We start from the raw sequence: 18,933 nt of genomic DNA, 5'->3' as shown, positions 1-18,933 counted from the left end.
CAATCTCACAGCAATTCGTAACTTTTTGATTTAGTGGATAATTCATATGAATTTGTACGATCTAATTCGTACAATTTAGTACGATTTGCTCATCCCCTAATGACAGTTGGGGTTAAAGGTGTAGTGGGGTGCCACTCCTCCTTTTTAAAACCGTACAATTTCGTACGACTGAACTCAAATTAGCTACTAAACTGACAAAATGTAAAAAACTTACGTTTCCTCTTGAGATCAGGCTGAACAAACGATACCATGTCTGCGACACTTCATGGCACCATCACAGAAAGTCTAGCATGTTGTGCGGTTTATTTATAAACTAATTTCGAGAGGAACCCGTGCTTATGATCAACACGGCTGGCACCATTTTAGCTCCGTAATCTGCCCTATCAGATGATTATGGACGCATTATAAATAACCAGAGCTTTTTACTCCAGCTATCTTCGTCTTGAAGTTCACCCCCCTTCTACCCCTACTTCCCCCCTTTTTTCTAATACGGCGACGCAGTGGTCCAGTGGCTAGCACTGACGCCTCACAACAAGAACGCTGCTGGTCAAACCTCCTATCGGGCTGGTTGGCGTTTCTGTGCGGAGTTTGCATGTTCTCCCCGTGTTCGCTTGGGTTTTCTCTGGGTTCCTCGGTTTCCTCCCACCGTCCAAAGACGTACACCATAGCCAATCGACTAATCCAAATGATCACCTAAGATAACCTTAGTTCACACTTTTCACACAACGACAAGCAGTGGAGTTCTCGAGACCTACCTGAGCTCGAACTCCCCTATCGCCTTTCTAATGGAAGGGAGCCCCGGGCTCGAGAATATTACGAGCTCAGGGCTCTCTCCCGGGACAGCATGCCAATTACACTTTATTGATCATCAGCTAAGTGTGACCTCTTAAATAATTTTTTCCTTGCTCTTCACGACGAGTTCCGTCATGTGGGTAACACTGGCCGACAGCGATGGAAATAACTGCACTATAAATAACGGCGATACTTTTTTCAGTAACGAGTAGGGGTGTAACGATACACTCAGCTCACGATACAATGTGTATCACGATATAATTATCACGATTCGATATGTATCACGATATTTGGAATAAAATATTGAAAATTAAACTGAAATGCAAATTTCATTTAAAAAAATTTAATTACCAAGTAAACTATTTTTTATGTATTTCTTTTGTTTCAACTTGTTAAACTGAACCTTCTTTAAGAAAATAAATTAAACAGGCCTGTCTCTGGAAAATAAAACAATTTAAAAACTTCTTATAAAATATTATTGAAATGATTCAATTCAATTGAATTTAACAGTAAGAGCTTAAGGCTTTGCTTGGTCACTTGCGTTTTTTGTGTGTGCAAAAAAAAAAAAATAATAATCTACATTTCCAGGTAATCAGCAGTTCTATAAAATAATCCTGAACTTATGTGTATCTGTCTGAGAGGTTTTTATGGATGGCTGTCTTCATGTTGGGCATGATGAGTGACAGGATGGCCGTCTTTTTATTACACAGGACAGTCGTGGCTCTTTTCAGCAGTTTAGGCAGGTTTACTATTTCTTCGGCGTCGCTGATGTCGGCGCTATCAAGTGTATCATGTTGACGTGCATTTTTGTGTACCTCTGTACTCAAAAGGGTTAATGCTTGTCATAATCATAACTCTAAAATGCGATATGATTGTTTAAATAATGTGCACGCTTTCGGTTTCATTTCCACTGCTGTTCATACTTCCCACGCGGCTCCTGAACGATCACTCTGTTCCACAAACTGAATGTTGAATGTTAGTCACAGTGTTGAATGCTGAATGTTAGTCACAACCTGCAGGTTCTGTTCACTGAAGCAGACGCGCGTGCACGCGTCTATCATAGTCTGCCCTCTGTAGTAACAGCTCACGGTCAGCTCACGTCATGTGAGATTTTGCGGCCGCCAATACATCATTATATGAAGACAGAATTATATTTTAGGGTGAATTGTACCTTATAAATACAGTATGTGACTCTTTTAACAGCATTAGAAGGTATCCATGTCGCTGTGCAAAGTACTGTATGTAAATCACTGTGAAGACTTTAAAACCTAGGCCATGTTTGACCCAGTATGCGTGTCAAAAAGCGGACGAGTCTAAAGCAATGACTGTACAACCGAAATGTTGCCAGACGTCTGATTTTGAGAGGATGGGCCATCCTCTATTTCAACTCCACTCATCTTGGTCTGCTAACATTACTGCTGCTGCAATCTGAACTCACGTGCGACAGCAGGTGGAACGTAGCTCACGTGCAAACAGCTCAACTAATAAGAGAAAACGGACGTCATATCGTAATCAAATCATCATAACGCCACGATGCATATTGTGACATTTTTGCATCTCAATAAATCGTACAACAATAAATCGTTACACCCCTAGTAACGGGTAATCAAATAAGTTACCGTTTCCCCCGTTACAACGCCGTTACTGACAATAAAATACTTATTACTATAATTGAAAACACTGAAGCAGTTTTCATGCGAGCAGCGTCTCTCTCAGCTGTAGGACCTCTCTTTCTCTGGGGATTGTGTGTGTTTGGAGCTGGGGTGGGACACATAACCAACCAGTGATGATGATTTGGTGTGTCTGTGAACGTGGTGTAACTGAGAATGTGATGATTGGCTTAGATCACTGGTGTCCAAACTTGGTCCTGGAGGGACGGTGTCCTGCAGATTTTAGCTACAACTTGCCTCAACACACCTGCAAGGATGTTTCCAAATAGTCTAGTAAGAGCTTGATTAGCTAGCCAAGGTGTTTTAATCTAATGAAGCGCCTCACGTCGTCACATGCCGCCACAATATTAGTGGCTATACCAGTGATAATGTGAGCTCTGCTACCAGAGGAGACGAAACCACGACGTCAAGGCAAATAAAACTTGATTTTTCTCACAAAGTAAACACTTAATACTCAGACAGAACTAAACAGAATTAAATCTCGATATATAGTTGAGGACAGGCTGCCGCTGACTCTCACATTGTCCCACAACAACATTACAATAGTGTAGATTAGTGGTGCACTATCAAGGACCACGCTACAACCATTGCTTGTGAAACTTTATTACGAGTTGTTTGAGAGAGGTAGGTAATAGTTATGAAGATTGAGAAGAGAAGTATGGATGATTATTGAAACGGCTGATCAGGGAGTCTTGTTCAGGGAGACTTCAGGAGTGGGGGCTTGGTCTCATAGGTTAAAGCCTGGTTAATATTCGACGTGTCCGCTTGTTCACTTGAGTGTGTGCGGCGAATGTGACGTCAATGCGGAGTTTGCAGATGTTCGCTTTGGGGCGCTTTTGTTTTTTTATTTTGAGACTCAAGCAAACAGTTTGCGCGGCGCTGCGTTTGATTTGAGTTGAATATGAAACACTCTGAAGAGATGTTGTCTGAAACCGTACGACCGTACAGACACCTTTATGATCCGTGATCATAGAGATAACCTGATGATCAATAATTCTTGGCTAGAAATTGCAACAGCCGTGGGAAAGGAGAACGTTTTTGTTAAAAGTTTTGAAAAGACCTGAAGGATAAGTTTGTTAAAACCAAAGAGGTTGTGGCAAAAGTGGAGACGCAGGTACACGATTACAGAATATGTTTTTCCCAACACAATCTTACAGCAATTTGTAACTTTTTGATTTAGTGGCTAATTTTTATGAATTTGTACGATCTAATTCGTACAATTTAGTACGATTTGCTCATCCCCTAATGACGATTAGGTGCCATGCCTCCTTTTTACAATCGTACAATTTCGTACGGCTGAACTCGTACGAATTAGTTACTAATCTGGCAAAACGTTAAATTCTTACGTTTTCTCATGAAATCAGGCTGGTTTTTCCACTATTTATAGGTTTAACACTGATTTATATATTGCAATATTACATTTAAAACTATTTAATAATTACAAAACTATAATAAAGTCACAAAATTATTTCTTTAATGACTGGGAAGGAATATTTAAACCTATCATTTGACTAATTCGATTTGTTAAAGTAACTCAGTAGTTACTTTCCTTGGTAATTACTTTTAGAATAATGTTACCAACTCAGTTACTATTTGTGAGAATTAAAACTATAACTAATTACTCTAAATAAATAATTCTTAAATAAATGACTATTTACTTGTTAAATTAACATTTGTATACATGACAGAAATTAAAATACTTAGTTGAATTTCTAATAGACAGAAATATGAGGTATGATTTTAACATCTCTACTTTAAGCAACTAAAAGTGGACATATTTACATGCAAATGCATCAATATGCACAACAACAATTATATTTAATGAATATCCGCTGAATGCATAACAAAGCATGTTCAGATGCTAATTAAAAATATCACAGCAGGCAGTCCAGTAGCTCATATCACTCATTTGTCAGTCGCTTTGTGACTGCTAAATTAATGAATGTAAATGTATGCAGATTATCAAGTGTCAAGTGAAAAAGTTATGACACCCTATTGAACACCATGCTTTTACATATCAGGACATCATGAAAAAACTATCTGGTCTTTGGCAGGTATTAAAAATCGAAAGATAAATCCTCAGATGAACAACATCAGATGACATCTGACAGTGTGTTATTATAAAAATATAAAGCTAAGATAGCAAAGCAATGGGTAACACACTTATGATTCAGATCCTGTCAATGCACTTTTATCAGTAACGATTAAAGTCCTGATTTTCTGGATGAGCTTCTCCGTCACTCAGATCAATCTGGAGTAGAGGATGACATGGGAGTGGATTTTCACTCCTGTCCCGTCCAACTCCCACACAAAGAAATGCTGTCCCGTCCCACTCCTAGACCAAAGTTAAAAAAAATAATCCTGTCCCATCCCGCTCCTGGTAAAATGACTCCCGCTCCTGTACCACTCCCATGTATTTTTTTCTACTTTTAGTCTTTAAATAATATGTAGAATTTGGTTTTATCTGCTGTTTTAGACAGCTGCCGAGTCCCTGTTTCTAGATTTTCTGGAGATCAGTTACAGTAAATAAAAGAAAAGCAGTACATAGTTCACACCAAGCTGCATTTCACTAATTTATTGAAGTTATTGAAGTTTTTTAAATTAACATGTTAACAATATTCATCCAATATGCTCTTGCATAATGACAGAAATGTAGCATGAACAATTTAAATGATTAAACAATAACACTTATTGAAAAAATCAAATTAGCAGAAACAAAATGTATATGTATGTACAGTGTGTGTGTGTGTGTGTATATATATATATATATTATAGGTGGCATAGATTAAAAAAAATTAATCTAGATTAAAATGGCTCATTTGAATTCTGCCGAAGGCATTCAGAATATGTGTGCTACCCAAATAGTAAGGGCCCTATCATACACCCGGCGCAATGGGGCGCAAGGCGCGGCGCAATACTTGTTTGGTAGTTTCAGCTTGGCGCAAGAGTCGTTTTGAGGCGTCGCGCTACGCTGTTTAAATAGCAAATGCATTAGCGCTCATTTGTGCGCCCACAGGCGTTCTGGTCTAAAAAGGAAGGCGTTCTGAGGCGCACTGCTGGCGCGTTGCTATTTTGAGAAACTAAAACAGATTTTTCATTAGACCAAAACAAACCCGGTCTAAACTCCAGCGCAGAGTTGAGCCTCGCTTTCACACTGCTTAATACGCACAAGAGAGCAACAGGCAAATATCTTTACATATGAAAAAATGTAAATATTAAGGATATATATAGGATATAATAAGAATAGATATAGAATATAAATATAAAGGATTAAAATATTACAAAACATATTATTTTCTAGCCTACATAAATATGAAAAATCACTGCTTTTATGTCTTCTTCATCTCGGGAGGCTTTTTTAGTTCATTCATAACAATTTGCTTTTGTATAATGTTATTATTATTAGCAGTATTATTTATTATATCCATATTTATATTTGTTTTATTAAAAACAAGCTTAGATTTGCTCACCTGTCAGGTTTTAGACCATATGGGGCACAGCATGTGTTTTAGAATATAACTCATTTATTCGTTTGCTGGAAATTAGAACTGAATTTAGAAATAGTTTTGAAACGAATATTTGCACTTAACAAACAAAATTAATTATTTATAGACTAATTGATGTCTGTGCGTAAAAGTTTCCCTATCCAAGAGCGAAAGTGAAAGTGATCCAATATCTCTCATTCTCACGCAGTAGATGCTCTGTTGAACAGTTTTCTGTTAAAAAAACTGTTAACTGTTTGCTAGTGAAATGCTCAGTTTTTCCACTTAGACTTACTTTGCGTCCTGTAAATAGCGAATGCGCTCTTGGCGCGACGCTGCTGGCTCTTAAAGGGAATGGGAGATGAGACTCTAATTGGTTTATTCTCAAAACACACCTATAACTCATTAACAAAATAAACTCAACCCTTTTAGACCATGCACCTTGGCGCAAAGTGGATTTTCCCATCCGTAAATTAGCAAAAATTCGTTCTGACACGCCCTGAAAGCGTTTGCGCCCTGCGATTTGCGCTCTGCACATGGACCATCAAAATAGAGCCCTACATCTTTGAGAACTGGTTTCTCAAGCCAGGTGGCGCATTTGACCAGGGGCTCATCTCCTGTTTCCAAAATGCATCACAAACTGCTTGAGAAAGTGTTCTACTATGATAATTGGTGATGAAAATAAATGATGTTCAATAAGATGTACTTGTGTTTACTCACTGTTAATTCAGATAAACATGAATTCTAAGCTGTAGACCTACATAAGCTCCAAACAGCGATTCTTGATCACCCTAATCTGACTAATGTCATAACTGAAATAAACAGAAATGGAATTAAGACATGTGGAGTATTCAGATATTAGCGGCATTATTGAAGTAAACACTGCGATCAGTAAACACCGTCATGTAGAACTTTTTGCCATATTTTCCGACAAGATCCACACAAGCGGCTATCAGTAAAAGATTGCACAGATATACACAAACACATAGCAGAAACACAGAAGTTTTTTTCTTTTCATTTTGTCGTGCGTTATTAAATTCCATAGCCCTCTCACCAGTCCTTACTCCTTATTTGCGTCCAATACCCCAGTTTGTCACGGGGCATGAATGAAATGTTCATGAGTCAAAGTGAAAGTTGAGGTTAAGGCATCCATGCTGATTTGATTCAGAAGGGCACTTTTTTTGTCAGACGGCTCACCGGTCTGGTATACAGCCGCACTGAAATATCAATGTGGAAGTCACCATAGCTTGCGTAGAATAGACCCAGCTCCCAACCCAACTTTGAGAATAGATTAACGGCGATCATTTTTTTTAAAGTCGATAACAGCCCACCACTAACATATATATATATATATATATATATATATAAATATATATATATATATTATTTTAAATGTCTTTAAATGTCACTTTAACCTGAATACTAGTATCTTGAAAAATATCTAGTCAAATATTATTTACTGTCATCATGGCAAAGATAAAATAAATCAGTTATTAGAAATCAGTTATTAAACTATAATGTTTAGAAATGTGCTGAAAAATCTTTCCGTGAAACAGAAATTGGGGAACAAATATACAGGTGGGCTAATGCAGTATTTTACCTTGCTGCCCAGAAGTCCTCCGTTGTGGTACTCTGGAGTGCTCTGTCCGGACAGCGGCTTGCTCTTCTCTTTACTGTGGTTGTTGGAGTCGTTGTCTTTGATAATATCGTACTGCTTACAGAAGAGCACAATCACAGCTGCGCAGAGACACACATCAGATTCACTGGATCAGATACGCTTAATTCAAACTAAACACTATCTGCCATCATCTGAACATCACAATTGAGTTTGAAAGGAGGAAAGTTTTGCTAAGGTCATTTAAAACTACAACAACAAGCTTTTACTACAGGAAAGATTTCAGTGTAAAGGGAATTCAGATGTTACAGATTTTACTGTATGTGCATTTGAATGTATCCTACTTTTATGGCTGTTAATTGTCAACATTTGCTTATTTGCTCATTATTATTAGGCTCTCATCAGGAATTGCTTCAGCGCTCTTGTGTCACTTCCACAGCCTTACTCTGCTTCATCTAATACATCATGATAATAAGTGTTAAATACTTAGTCCTGGAGGATGTAATGAAGACCACAACTCCACTTAGTCACAGCGTCATCAAAATACACCTTTGTTTGTTGTGAATACACGCCCTCTAGGGGCCAAAAAGAAATACTGTGCATTTAAATGACAAACAAAATCCTTTACCTGCCCACATTAGTAGTACAGTCATGATGATGAGTATCTCTCCAGTCTGAAGATGTCTGGAAATGTCTAAACCCTCAACGGCAGGGTCATCTGTCCAAAAAACACATTTTAGAAAATTGAAGAGAAAGTTATTCATTAAAGAAGCTATATGAGATGGTTTTTTAACAATATCATTCTTATTGCATGCACTTTAATGGGTTTACTTTTCACATAATGTGCATTTCTGCAGCAGCACTCTGTCATTTATACTGTCTGAACTCTCTGATTGGGTTCAGCATTCTACAAAGCCCAACCCATTTTGATAAGAGTGTACTGATTGGTCAGTTTAAAAAAATTGATCAGCCAATCAGGTAAAGCATGCATATATGGACATATATTAACATACATATATGATTATATCTAATACATTTGAGCATATATGTACATTTTTGTAATTCCAATGGTTGAAATAATATAAATGAAAGCAGACATTTTGGCAATATTTTAAAATAAATGTTGCATATACAGTATGGCATTTTATATATTTAAACCCAAATGCAAAAGCCAAATATGAATTTGTATGTCATATGTGCAATTTGCTGATTTTCAACGTATCAGAATTCTATATGGGTCTGCAAAGCTATTAGCCCCCTTTGATTTTTTTTTCTTCTTTTTAAAATATTTTCCAAAAGATATTTAACAGAGCAAGGAAATTTTCACAGTATGTCTGATAATATTTTTTCTTCTGGAGAAAGTCTTATTTGTTTTACTTCGGCTAGAATAAAAGCAGTTTTGAATTTTTTATGTACCATTTTAGGGACAAAATTATTAGCCCCTTTAAGTTATATTTTTCTCGATAATCTATAGAACAAACCACTGTAATAGACCTTTTTCTTGGAACGCAAAATTACCCATTATGCTTTGCGTGTATGCGCAAGGAGAATGCGAAGAACTTCCGGTTGGCAGCTGATGCGTGTAAACAGTCACATTTGGACAGCTTTGAAACGATAGTTTTAATCTATTTTACCTGCTTTTATCCTCTTTGAACTAATACTGTTGTCCATCAGCACCATCTCCTGGACTGATCATTTAAAGAAATGCCATCTAATAGGATGGAAAACAGCTGCTGTGAGGTATTTTCCCCTCGTTGTCAGACGGCATCTTCCGCAGTTTAAATGAAGCCTCGTCATCGCTAAAGTCAACATTTTCTCTTTATTTCAAATATATAACCAGCCCAAACAAATGTAGTTCACCAAAATGTTTGACACACACACACGTAGCCTGTACTGTGCCACTGACACACTGATTTAATAACAGTGACAAAGTGAAAATATAGGCTAGTGTCATTTCGAAATGACAGAAAAACACAAACGGTGGTAAAAACAACACACGAAATAAAACACAAACGGCTCGCGATTAGAATGAACAGCAAATCAGCCAGCAGAGGATCAATAACACTTTTATTGCTCATTTTTGTAAATTGCACGACTTTCATACCTTTTACGTTTCATGCCAGTACTCTGGTTTGCTCTCTCTGTGTGTGTGTGTGCGCGTGTCTGTGTGTTAAAGAGCCGCTGAGCTAACAGCTGACATCGTGAACTAGGAGAACGTTTTTCTCGTATTTCTGACGCGCTTGAACCACATGTGACAGATTATAACGGCTTTAACAGACACATTTCTAAGTTGTGTGTCACAAAAACACTCTTGATATCCATTAAAAACGTTACTGAAACCCATTTTCGGGGCGCAAATTACCAGTTGTACATGCTGTAAACGGAAGTTTTTAGCATTCAACCGGAAGGCGCTGGAAGTTTCTCTCAGCTCCTCAGTCCAGACTGAAACGTGGAGGGGACAGAGCTTTCTCTGTGGGGGGTCGTCAGTTGTGGAACACCTTGCCCCTTGAGATTAGAATGGCTCTATCATTATCTATTTTTAAATTACCTCTTAAAATGTCCCTTTTTAGCTTGGCTTTTTAAGACTATTTAATAGTCCTTATAGTCTAATAGTCCTTTCTGCTGCTACATTTTTACAGACGTTTCTCTTGACTTATTTCTGTTTGTATATGCTGTCTTTTATTTTTACCTTGACTTATGTACAGCACTTTGGTCAGTCTTGTGACTGCTTTTAAATGTGCTCTATAAATAAATGAGCTTGAACTTACAACAAAGAGAATAAGCTCAACCCTGTTAGACTATGCACCGCGGCACAGAGCATATTTTTCCAACCCTAAAATAGAAAATGTGCCATGCGCTTTAGACTTTGTGTTTACAACTTGTTTAGAAGCATTGGAAGCTGGATAGTATGTTAATTACAGTTACATTTCTGAGAGGTGATTGGCCGATCACAATTCATTTGGTCAGCTGGCCAATCAGAGTTTTTTGAAAGGGGGAGATTTGTACAAAGTGTTTAAGACCTAAAGCTTTATAAAGTGAATGACACTGTATGACATGTTTACCTTGATCCATCATGGTGGATTGAAAATGTTCAGACTTTTTAAGCGTCCTGAAGTGAATTTTTTTGCTGGCCAGACTCTCTCCATACAGTCCCACAGACTGGACCTGGATAATATAATCCGTGTCCTCATCCAAGTCCCACAGTATACAAGCACGACTGGTCGTGTTCACCTCGCGAATAAAACGCTGCATCAACCCATCCTGACGCTGCAACACACACACATTTTACACTTGAGGATTCATCACTTGTACATTTATTGCCAATATTACATGTCAGGCTTCTTCCATTATAATAAAAGCCTGCAGGGCTGGAGCTCATTGTAATAACTTTGTCTGACCTGCTGTGAGATGGCAAAGCCAATTACGGTCTCTCCCTCCGGAATATTCCAGGACACGGTGGCCGAATCGGCCCGCAGGTGAGTAACAGAGACATTGACAGGAGCAGCAGGGCGGTCTGGGAAACACAAATCACCAGCATGAATCATTCATCAGCATAAGCACAACACACATCAACATGCACAACTCAAGATTAAAACTCAGCCTGCCTGTTGGATATTTCACACTGGATGAAAGATCATCATCTCCAGCTGAACCTCGCAAAAACGGAAATGCTTGTAGTTTCTGCCAACTCGACTCTACACCATAACTTTTCAATCCAGATGGATGGGGCAACCATTACTGCATCCAAAATGGTGAAAAGCCTTGGAGTAACGATTGATGACCAACTAAACTTCTCTGACCACATTTCTAGAACTGCTCGATCGTGCAGATTCGCACTCTATAACATCAGAAAGATCCGACCCTTCTTATCTGAACATGCAGCTCAACTCCTTGTTCAAGCTCTTGTTCTCTCCAAACTGGATTACTGCAACTCTATACTAGCTGGGCTTCCAGCTAACTCTATCAAGCCTCTTCAACTGCTCCAGAACGCAGCAGCACGAGTGGTCTTCAATGAACCTAAACAAGCACATGTCACTCCGCTGCTAGTCCGTTTGCACTGGCTGCCAGTTGCTGCTCGCATCAAATTCAAAGCTCTGATGTTTGCCTACAAAGTGACTTCTGGCCTTGCTCCTTCTTATCTGCTCTCACTGCTGCAGATCTATGTGCCCTCCAGAAACTTGCGTTCTGTGAATAAACGTCGCCTCGTGGTTCCATCCCAAAGAGGGAAGAAATCACTTTGGCGAACGCTCACGCTCAATCTGCCTAGTTGGTGGAATGAACTCTCTAACTGCATCAGAACAGCAGAGTCACTCGCTACTTTCAAGAAACGACTAAAAACTCAACTATTTAGTCTCCACTACACTTCCTAATCTGCAATTGCCTCTTTGAATATCACACTAACTGTACAAAAAAAAAAAAAATTAATACTATTAATACTTCCCTTCTTAGACTTTACAGACCTGAAACTTGCCTTTAGTACTTATTCATTGTTGCTCTTAGTTGTGTAAATTGCTTCCTTGTCCTCATTTGTAAGTCGCTTTGGATAAAAGCGTCTGCTAAATGACTAAATGTAAATGTAAATGTAAAACTGACATTAGGGCTGCACAACATTGTCGTTATAGCGATAATCGTATATACAATATCCACATCGCAGGGAAGTGCAATAAATTAAATTTGCTTTATATGCCAAGCATTTGCAGTAGCATAGTAGGGCGGCACTATATATCATTTCAGCATTGATATCGCAACGTGTGCATTCGCAATAGTCACATCACAGCATCTGCAATGTTGAGTTGGGATTATACGTGATCAGCAATGAAGAATGTGCAGTGTTATTTTACTTTTCAAGAGTTCACACTTAGATAATAGCCCCTTTTACACATACAGACCTTTCCGCAAAATTACCGGCAATTTTCCTGAAAGGTTGCATGTGTGAACAGGCCCTTTTTGAAAATACCGGTAAATTCGTTCTGGCTATTTTGCAGAAAGAGAAGTTGTAAGATTACTGGTAATTTGCCGGAATGCTGCGCTGTGTGAATGCAGAAGGAAGATTGCCGGAAAGAGCGCGTGCACGTCTAGAACGTACTGATGTGAGACGTCTACTTTAGCCAATCAGAACAGTCAGGCGCATTCACGCGCGCGCGGTTTATGAGAATAAAAGCCTTTGAATATTTTTCCAGACACATTTAGCTGCTAGATGTTAGTCTGATAATGTTTCTATGTTCATTCTTAATGCTAACTGTGTAAATAATTATCGATAAAATGTTTATGATAATCCGTTGTTTGTTTACCTTCAAGCTTTGCGTGTGCCCGTGAGCACCCATAGTGCCAGAAAACACACATATATCATGAACATCTCGACAGGCGAAATTGTTTCTCTATGTTTTCATTGGAGTTGTACTCAATACTGATCCATCCAAAGAGTTTGTAATGTAGTCAAATGTTTACAAACAAAAGCGCAGACGTTTAGAGGTCATTTCTGGTTAATGATGTCAGAATTTACCAGCATTTTGCGATGGATGTGTGAATGCTCTTTTCCGGAAAAATTCCGTAACGTCCTCGCCTGTGTGAACAGCGCTTTTTTGAATTTACCGGTAAAGTCGTTCCGGAAATTTTCCGGATATTTACCGGTATCACTGTGTGAAAGGGGCTAATGCCTGACTATTTAAGCAGGTTTGGCATGCTGTCCCAGCAGAGAACCCTGAGCTCGGAGATAGATGAGCCCAAGGCTCCCGCCTGGTCAATAAGCTTTAGGAGGGATATGAGATCAGGTAGTTCTTGATAACTTCCCAAGATTACACCGCTAACTGCGCTAGTTTGTAGTAAATGCTTGTGACTTTAACTTTTGTTGCATGGTTTTTGAGTGTGGGAGGAAACCGGAGCACTCGAGGAAAACCCACGCGAACACGGGGAGAACATGCAAACTCCACACAGAGAGTGTCGGATGGCTCAGCAAGTGTTTAAACCAACGACCTCCTTGCTGTGGGGCAACAGTGCTAGCCACTGAGCATGAACTTAGAATTGAGGAGGAGGGATAAGGGTTTGTGGGGGGGATAAGCAAAACGAAGATAAGGAATGAAGTTTAGGCTGGATATTTATATTAAATTTAGAGTGATCCCATTGGCTAGTTAGTGATAGGGATCAGCTGTAGTCAATCCTATCACATGCTCCACTCAAAATTAGTTTAAGAAACTTCACTTTTAGGGGTATGACACAATATGGAGTTCAAAATTTACAGGTTTTGCTATACTTGTGGGGACATTTGAAATACAAATTTTTTTCCCAGCAACAGACTCATTCATATATGTATTAGACTCCGTATGAAAGGTTTCTAAAAAAAAAAAACAAATAATAGAAATTGGGGCAGCACGGCAGCTCAATGGTTAGCACTGTCGCCTTACAGTAAGAAGGTTGCTGGTTTCTCCCCCAGTCCAAAGACATTTGGTATGGGTGAATTGAATAAATTAAACTAACTTGTCCATAGTTTGTGTTTGTATGGGTGTTTCCCAGTTCTGTGTTCCGGCTGAAAGGGCATCTGCTGTGTAAAAATGCTGGATAAGTTGATAAGTTGGTGGTTCCTTCCACTGTGGCGACCCCAGATTAATAAAGGGACTAAGCCGAAGGACAATTAATGAATGAATTATGAAAAAAAAAACTAATAAAAAAATTGGAGCTGCACGGTGGCTCTGTGGTTAGCACTGTCGCCTCACAGCAAGAAGGTCGCTGGTTCAAGTCCCGACTGGGCCAGTTGGAGTTTCTGTGAAGAGTTTGTATGTTCTCAGATTGTTGGGGTTTCTCCCACAGTCCAAAAACATTCGGTACAGGTGAATTAAATAAGCTAAATTGTCCGTGGTGTGTGTGTGAAGGAGTGTGTATGGGTGTTTCCCAGTACTGGGTTGCGGCTGGAAGGGCATCCATTGCGTAAAAAATATGTTGGAATAATTAGCGGTTCATTACACTGTGGCAACCTGTAAAATAAAGCAAATGCCAAAGGAAAATAAATTAACGAATCAATGAATGAATAAAAAATTTGGACAAAGAACTTCAGGTTTAATAAATATGTTTTTTTTTTGTTTTTTTAAGTTTTACAACAAATATATGCTCCAATAGTATGTGCTGTCCTTGATAAAACCCTACAGTATTGCTGCTTTTTGATGAAAATGTTTGATGAACACCTAACTAGAATGTTTAAAAACCATCCAAAGAGTGTTTAAATTATTTATCCTTTATTTTATTTTGTATTTGTGTATGTATGTGATATAACAGTGCTTTCCAGATTGTTTTTCATGTTTGGTAAATTGAACTGTGTGTGTATATACTTTACGTGTATAAGTCACATGCGTTGCTCTGGTGTGAGTTATTCACAGACTTAAAGTCTAATAAATCTGAGCTTTATTTTGTATTCTCTATTGGATTTGAGTCAGTTGATTGGCTGGGCCATTCTACAGCTTGATTTTCTTTCTCTGAGAGCATATGAGAGTTTCCATTGCTGTGTTTTGGATCATTGTCTTAAATGTCCACCCTGGTTTCATCTTCATCATCCTGCTATTGCTGCGTTCACACCAATCGTGAATGATTGCTGCGTTCACATCAATCGCGAATGATTGCTGCGTTCACACCAATCGCGAATGAAGCGTCAAGAGTGAGTCAATCATGAGCTTTGTCTAGTAGGGGCGGGATTATGACATACCGCCTGTTGTTGGCGTCCCAGGGAAAAATCCTCCTGCTGACACCAAACATTCATTCACTCATTTATTCATTCATTTTCTTGTTGGCTTAGTCCCTTTATTAATATATTATTAATATATTTCTTAATAGATAATGATAGAGCCATTCTAATCTCAAGGGGAAAGGTGTTCCACAATTGAGGACCCGCCACAGAGAAAGCTCTGTCCCCTCTACGTTTCAGCCTGGACTGAGGAGCTGAAAGAAGATTCTGATCACTAGACCTAAGAGATCTTACGGGACTGTAAAAATGAAGCAGCTCTGAGAGATTCATATATATATATATATATATATATATATATATATATATATATATATATATATATATATATATATATATATATATATATATATATATTAGGGATGTAACGGTATTGTAAATACTGTCATACCGCAATATAAATTTTTTTCGATATTACCGTAGTCGCATGACTCGGTAAAACTATAGGTCTTCTGAGAAAATTTGCTCAGGCGAATGAAGCGAACGGGAGGTACCGGAAACTACAATTCCCATCAGCCCAGGCTTGGCCATAATCCCTTGCGGTCTGTTGTCGCTACAGATCCAGTAATGCGGAAATGGAGTGTGCTGCTAGAAGCGGGGATGAAAAAGAGCTGGAAAACTCTAAAGCGGGTGTTGTCGCCGCGCGCGTACTGAATAGCGGTGTTGTTGCGCGAGTTCTTATCAGCGGTGTTGTCGCGCGAGTTCTTATCAGCTGTGTTGTCGCGCGCGTTCTGATCAGCTGTGTCGTCGCGCGCGTACTGTAAAGCGGGGACGGAGGGTGTGTCGCGTTGCGGGGGCACTTTTGATCATTTTGGAAGGGAACTTTCTATCCAAGACTAAAAAGGGCATGTGCACTGCACAGGTTGAGCCCTATGTGTGCACGTGCCTGCAAGTTGGGGAATACGACTAATAATCAGTCATGGGGACTGCAGAAACACAGCACTGTTCAGATTGATGCAGACATGAGATCTCTATCTCACTCATGGTTTGTTCTCTCAAGTGGGGGAAAGACAATGCACAACGTTACCCACTGCTGTCAACCTGGGCCAAGCCATATCTCTCTTGTCCCAGAAACCTCAGTCCCAAACGAGAGGGTTTTTTTCTGTTGCAGGGGACATTGTAAATACCCAGAGATCCCAGCTTTTACCAGATTATAGTTATATGATAATTTTCCTTTAAACCCATCTCTATCTAAGTGAGTGAGTGAGTGATTAAATGTTGAATGTGATGAGTTTTCAACAATACTAAATTGAAACTTAATTTTTTACATGGTTTAATATTTTTTTTGTTATTAAAATTGAAGTTCCTGTTTCAAAGCTTACAGATAGATGGCTAATTTGTATGTCATTGACACTTTTTTGGAGTATTTTCATAAGTTTTGTTTTTTCCTGTAAATGATTCAATAAATACCGTACCGTGACATTCATACCGAGGTATTACCGTACCGTGAAATTCTGATACCGTTACATCCCTAATATATATATATATATATATATATATATATATATATATATATATATATATATATATATATTAGTGCTGTCAATTGATAAAAAAAATAACTATATAATCACACCTTTTTAATAAAATTAATCTCGATTAATCACATTTAAAATACTGAAAATTGTAAATTTGGCTATTCAAATGTAAAATTAATGTAAACGCAAAGATATTTTGTGTGTAATTTTCAAACTAATTCGATTTGTCTTTTCATATATGTATTTCCTTGGTTATCAACATCTGGTGAAAATTTAAAGTCAACAGCACCTTGAATACTTATTCCCCCCACTGTTTGTAATCAGCATCATTCCTATTGTAATGATGGGGTTATTATATTCTGTCTGGCCCCCAAGATGAACCAAATACAGCAAAAAAGCTTGTCAAGCTAACATTTTTAAAACACCATTACAGATAATTTTTGTTAACGTTCATCATGACTGTGAGAGATCCTTGGCCAATGTTCTGCGAATGTTCCCTGTCTCCTGGTGTACTGTTGCATGCGAAAGGAAGATGTTTCAGGGGTATTTTTAGATGCTTTGTAGTATTTATGGATTCGCTCTGTCTCTGCTTTCCCAAGACATCCAAGGATCACATTGACATCGGCTCAATGAACAACTACAATAATGAAGTTCATAAATATGCAACACTTCTGCATTTAGCTGATTCACTGTGCTGGGACATTATGCTAATTTAATTCTTCTCTTTTAAAGGGATAAGAGTGGCTCAGTTGGTCAAAATGAGTGAAAATCTACAGCGCTTTGCCAAATAGGTGACTTTATGCGGCAAGGTGAAAGAAAAATCTGTGTGACAGAAAAAGGACATGCAGTGGGGTTTGGTTTCACCACCATCCATGCAGAAATGCTTAATATGAAAATAACAGGGAAACACTTTATAATAACTACACACTATGAATCATTTATTAAGCATTAGCAAATGGTTAATTCATTATCTGTTAAACATTAACTCTACACGACAGCTGTTAGTAAGCAGTTTATAAATACATATACAACTGCTTTATTCTTGACTTATAGGCTCATCCAGGGGCGTTAAATGGCATTTAGAGGTTTTTGCATCTAAACTCTTCAAATATGAAAAAAATACTTATTTTTAAAATACAATTTTTCAAAATCATAATTTTCTTTGGGAAATCTGTTAAAACTTGATTTCAAGAGTTCACACTTAAATATTGCTTGACAACTGTAAGCAGGTTTGGCATGCTGTCCCGGGAGAGAACCCAGAGCTTGGAGATAGTTGAGCCCAGGGCTCCCGCCAGGTCCATAGAGCATGTGAGGGGAGTACGAGATCAGGTGGTTCTCGAGAGCTCCCTTTTTTTGTAAAGGAGAAAAGGAGGAGAAAGTGGGTGGATGGGGGGTTTCTTCGGAAAACGAAGATAAGGGAGTAATATCTAGCTAGGCTACTTATAGTGAGTTAGAATAGATCTGATTGGCTAACTAATGAGTGTAGATAGTTGGCCAGCTGCAGTCAATTATATCACGTGCTCCTCTCGAAATTAGCTTAAAAACTTCACTTAAATTAAAAACTGAAGCCTATAGGCAAATAACAAACTGGCCAGCGCATTCAGCCTTCCTCAGTGAGAATTTGGCTATTTGAATAATAAGATAAATTCAAACATAATAATAATAATCCAACTTTTGGTCTTTCAAACCACCTGACCCTTGGCTACGCGCCTGACTACTTAATTTAACTTAATAAATTGTAAGAAGAGAGGACTAATTGATAATATATTTTAATAACAGTTAAATAATTAATAGCAATATATAATACATATAAAAAAACAAAACAATATTTATTCTTGGCGGGGGTGTAGAGGGATTGTATTCACTCGTCCCCAGTCCCCACCAATGTCAAGTGCAAACCTACGCCCTTGGGCTCATCTCATCTATATTGTGCTTAATGATTGTATTTTCATACTTTGTTAATGATTATTTTTCATTACTTTAATATTGCATTATTTACAAACTAGTTATTTAAGAATAGTTGGTGCTAAAATGATTGTAAATTATTAAACTATTGAAATTAACATTCATATATCTTATAATTTGATTTATTTATTTTCTATTAAAAATATCATACATAAATAAAAATCATTAACTAAAAATACATTTCAACATGGTTAAAAATGGAGTA

General features: G+C 38.1%; 1 protein-coding gene and 1 long non-coding RNA gene across 8 annotated transcripts in view; one reads left to right on the top strand and one right to left on the bottom strand.

Moving 5' to 3' along the window:
* Positions 1 to 18,933, top strand: part of LOC141378508 (uncharacterized) — an 842,893-nt gene that overhangs the window by 59,008 nt on the left and 764,952 nt on the right. The window lies entirely within an intron of this gene.
* The window catches only part of fndc4b (fibronectin type III domain containing 4b), a 94,298-nt gene that overhangs the window by 1,429 nt on the left and 73,936 nt on the right, over positions 1 to 18,933 (bottom strand). For 6 of the 7 annotated variants that reach the window (XM_087290102.1, XM_087290106.1, XM_087290101.1 and 3 more), the window contains 4 exons: positions 10,958 to 11,073; positions 10,622 to 10,826; positions 8,188 to 8,277; positions 7,545 to 7,681 (listed from right to left, as the gene is read on the bottom strand). In XM_087290102.1, the coding sequence (XP_087146228.1) occupies positions 7,545 to 7,681; positions 8,188 to 8,277; positions 10,622 to 10,811 (417 nt within the window). In that variant the 5' untranslated portion in view covers positions 10,812 to 10,826; positions 10,958 to 11,073. Of the gene's footprint in view, positions 1 to 7,544; positions 7,682 to 8,187; positions 8,278 to 10,621; positions 10,827 to 10,957; positions 11,161 to 12,152; positions 15,111 to 18,933 lie in introns of those variants that run through there. The other variant, XM_087290100.1, reaches the window with a different exon arrangement.

This window comes from Danio rerio, chromosome 17 (assembly GCF_052040795.2).
Source record: "Danio rerio strain M-AB ecotype USA chromosome 17, GRCz13ab, whole genome shotgun sequence".
Taxonomy (NCBI): domain Eukaryota; kingdom Metazoa; phylum Chordata; class Actinopteri; order Cypriniformes; family Danionidae; genus Danio; species Danio rerio.
This window is presented reverse-complemented; position numbering and strand designations above follow the sequence as displayed.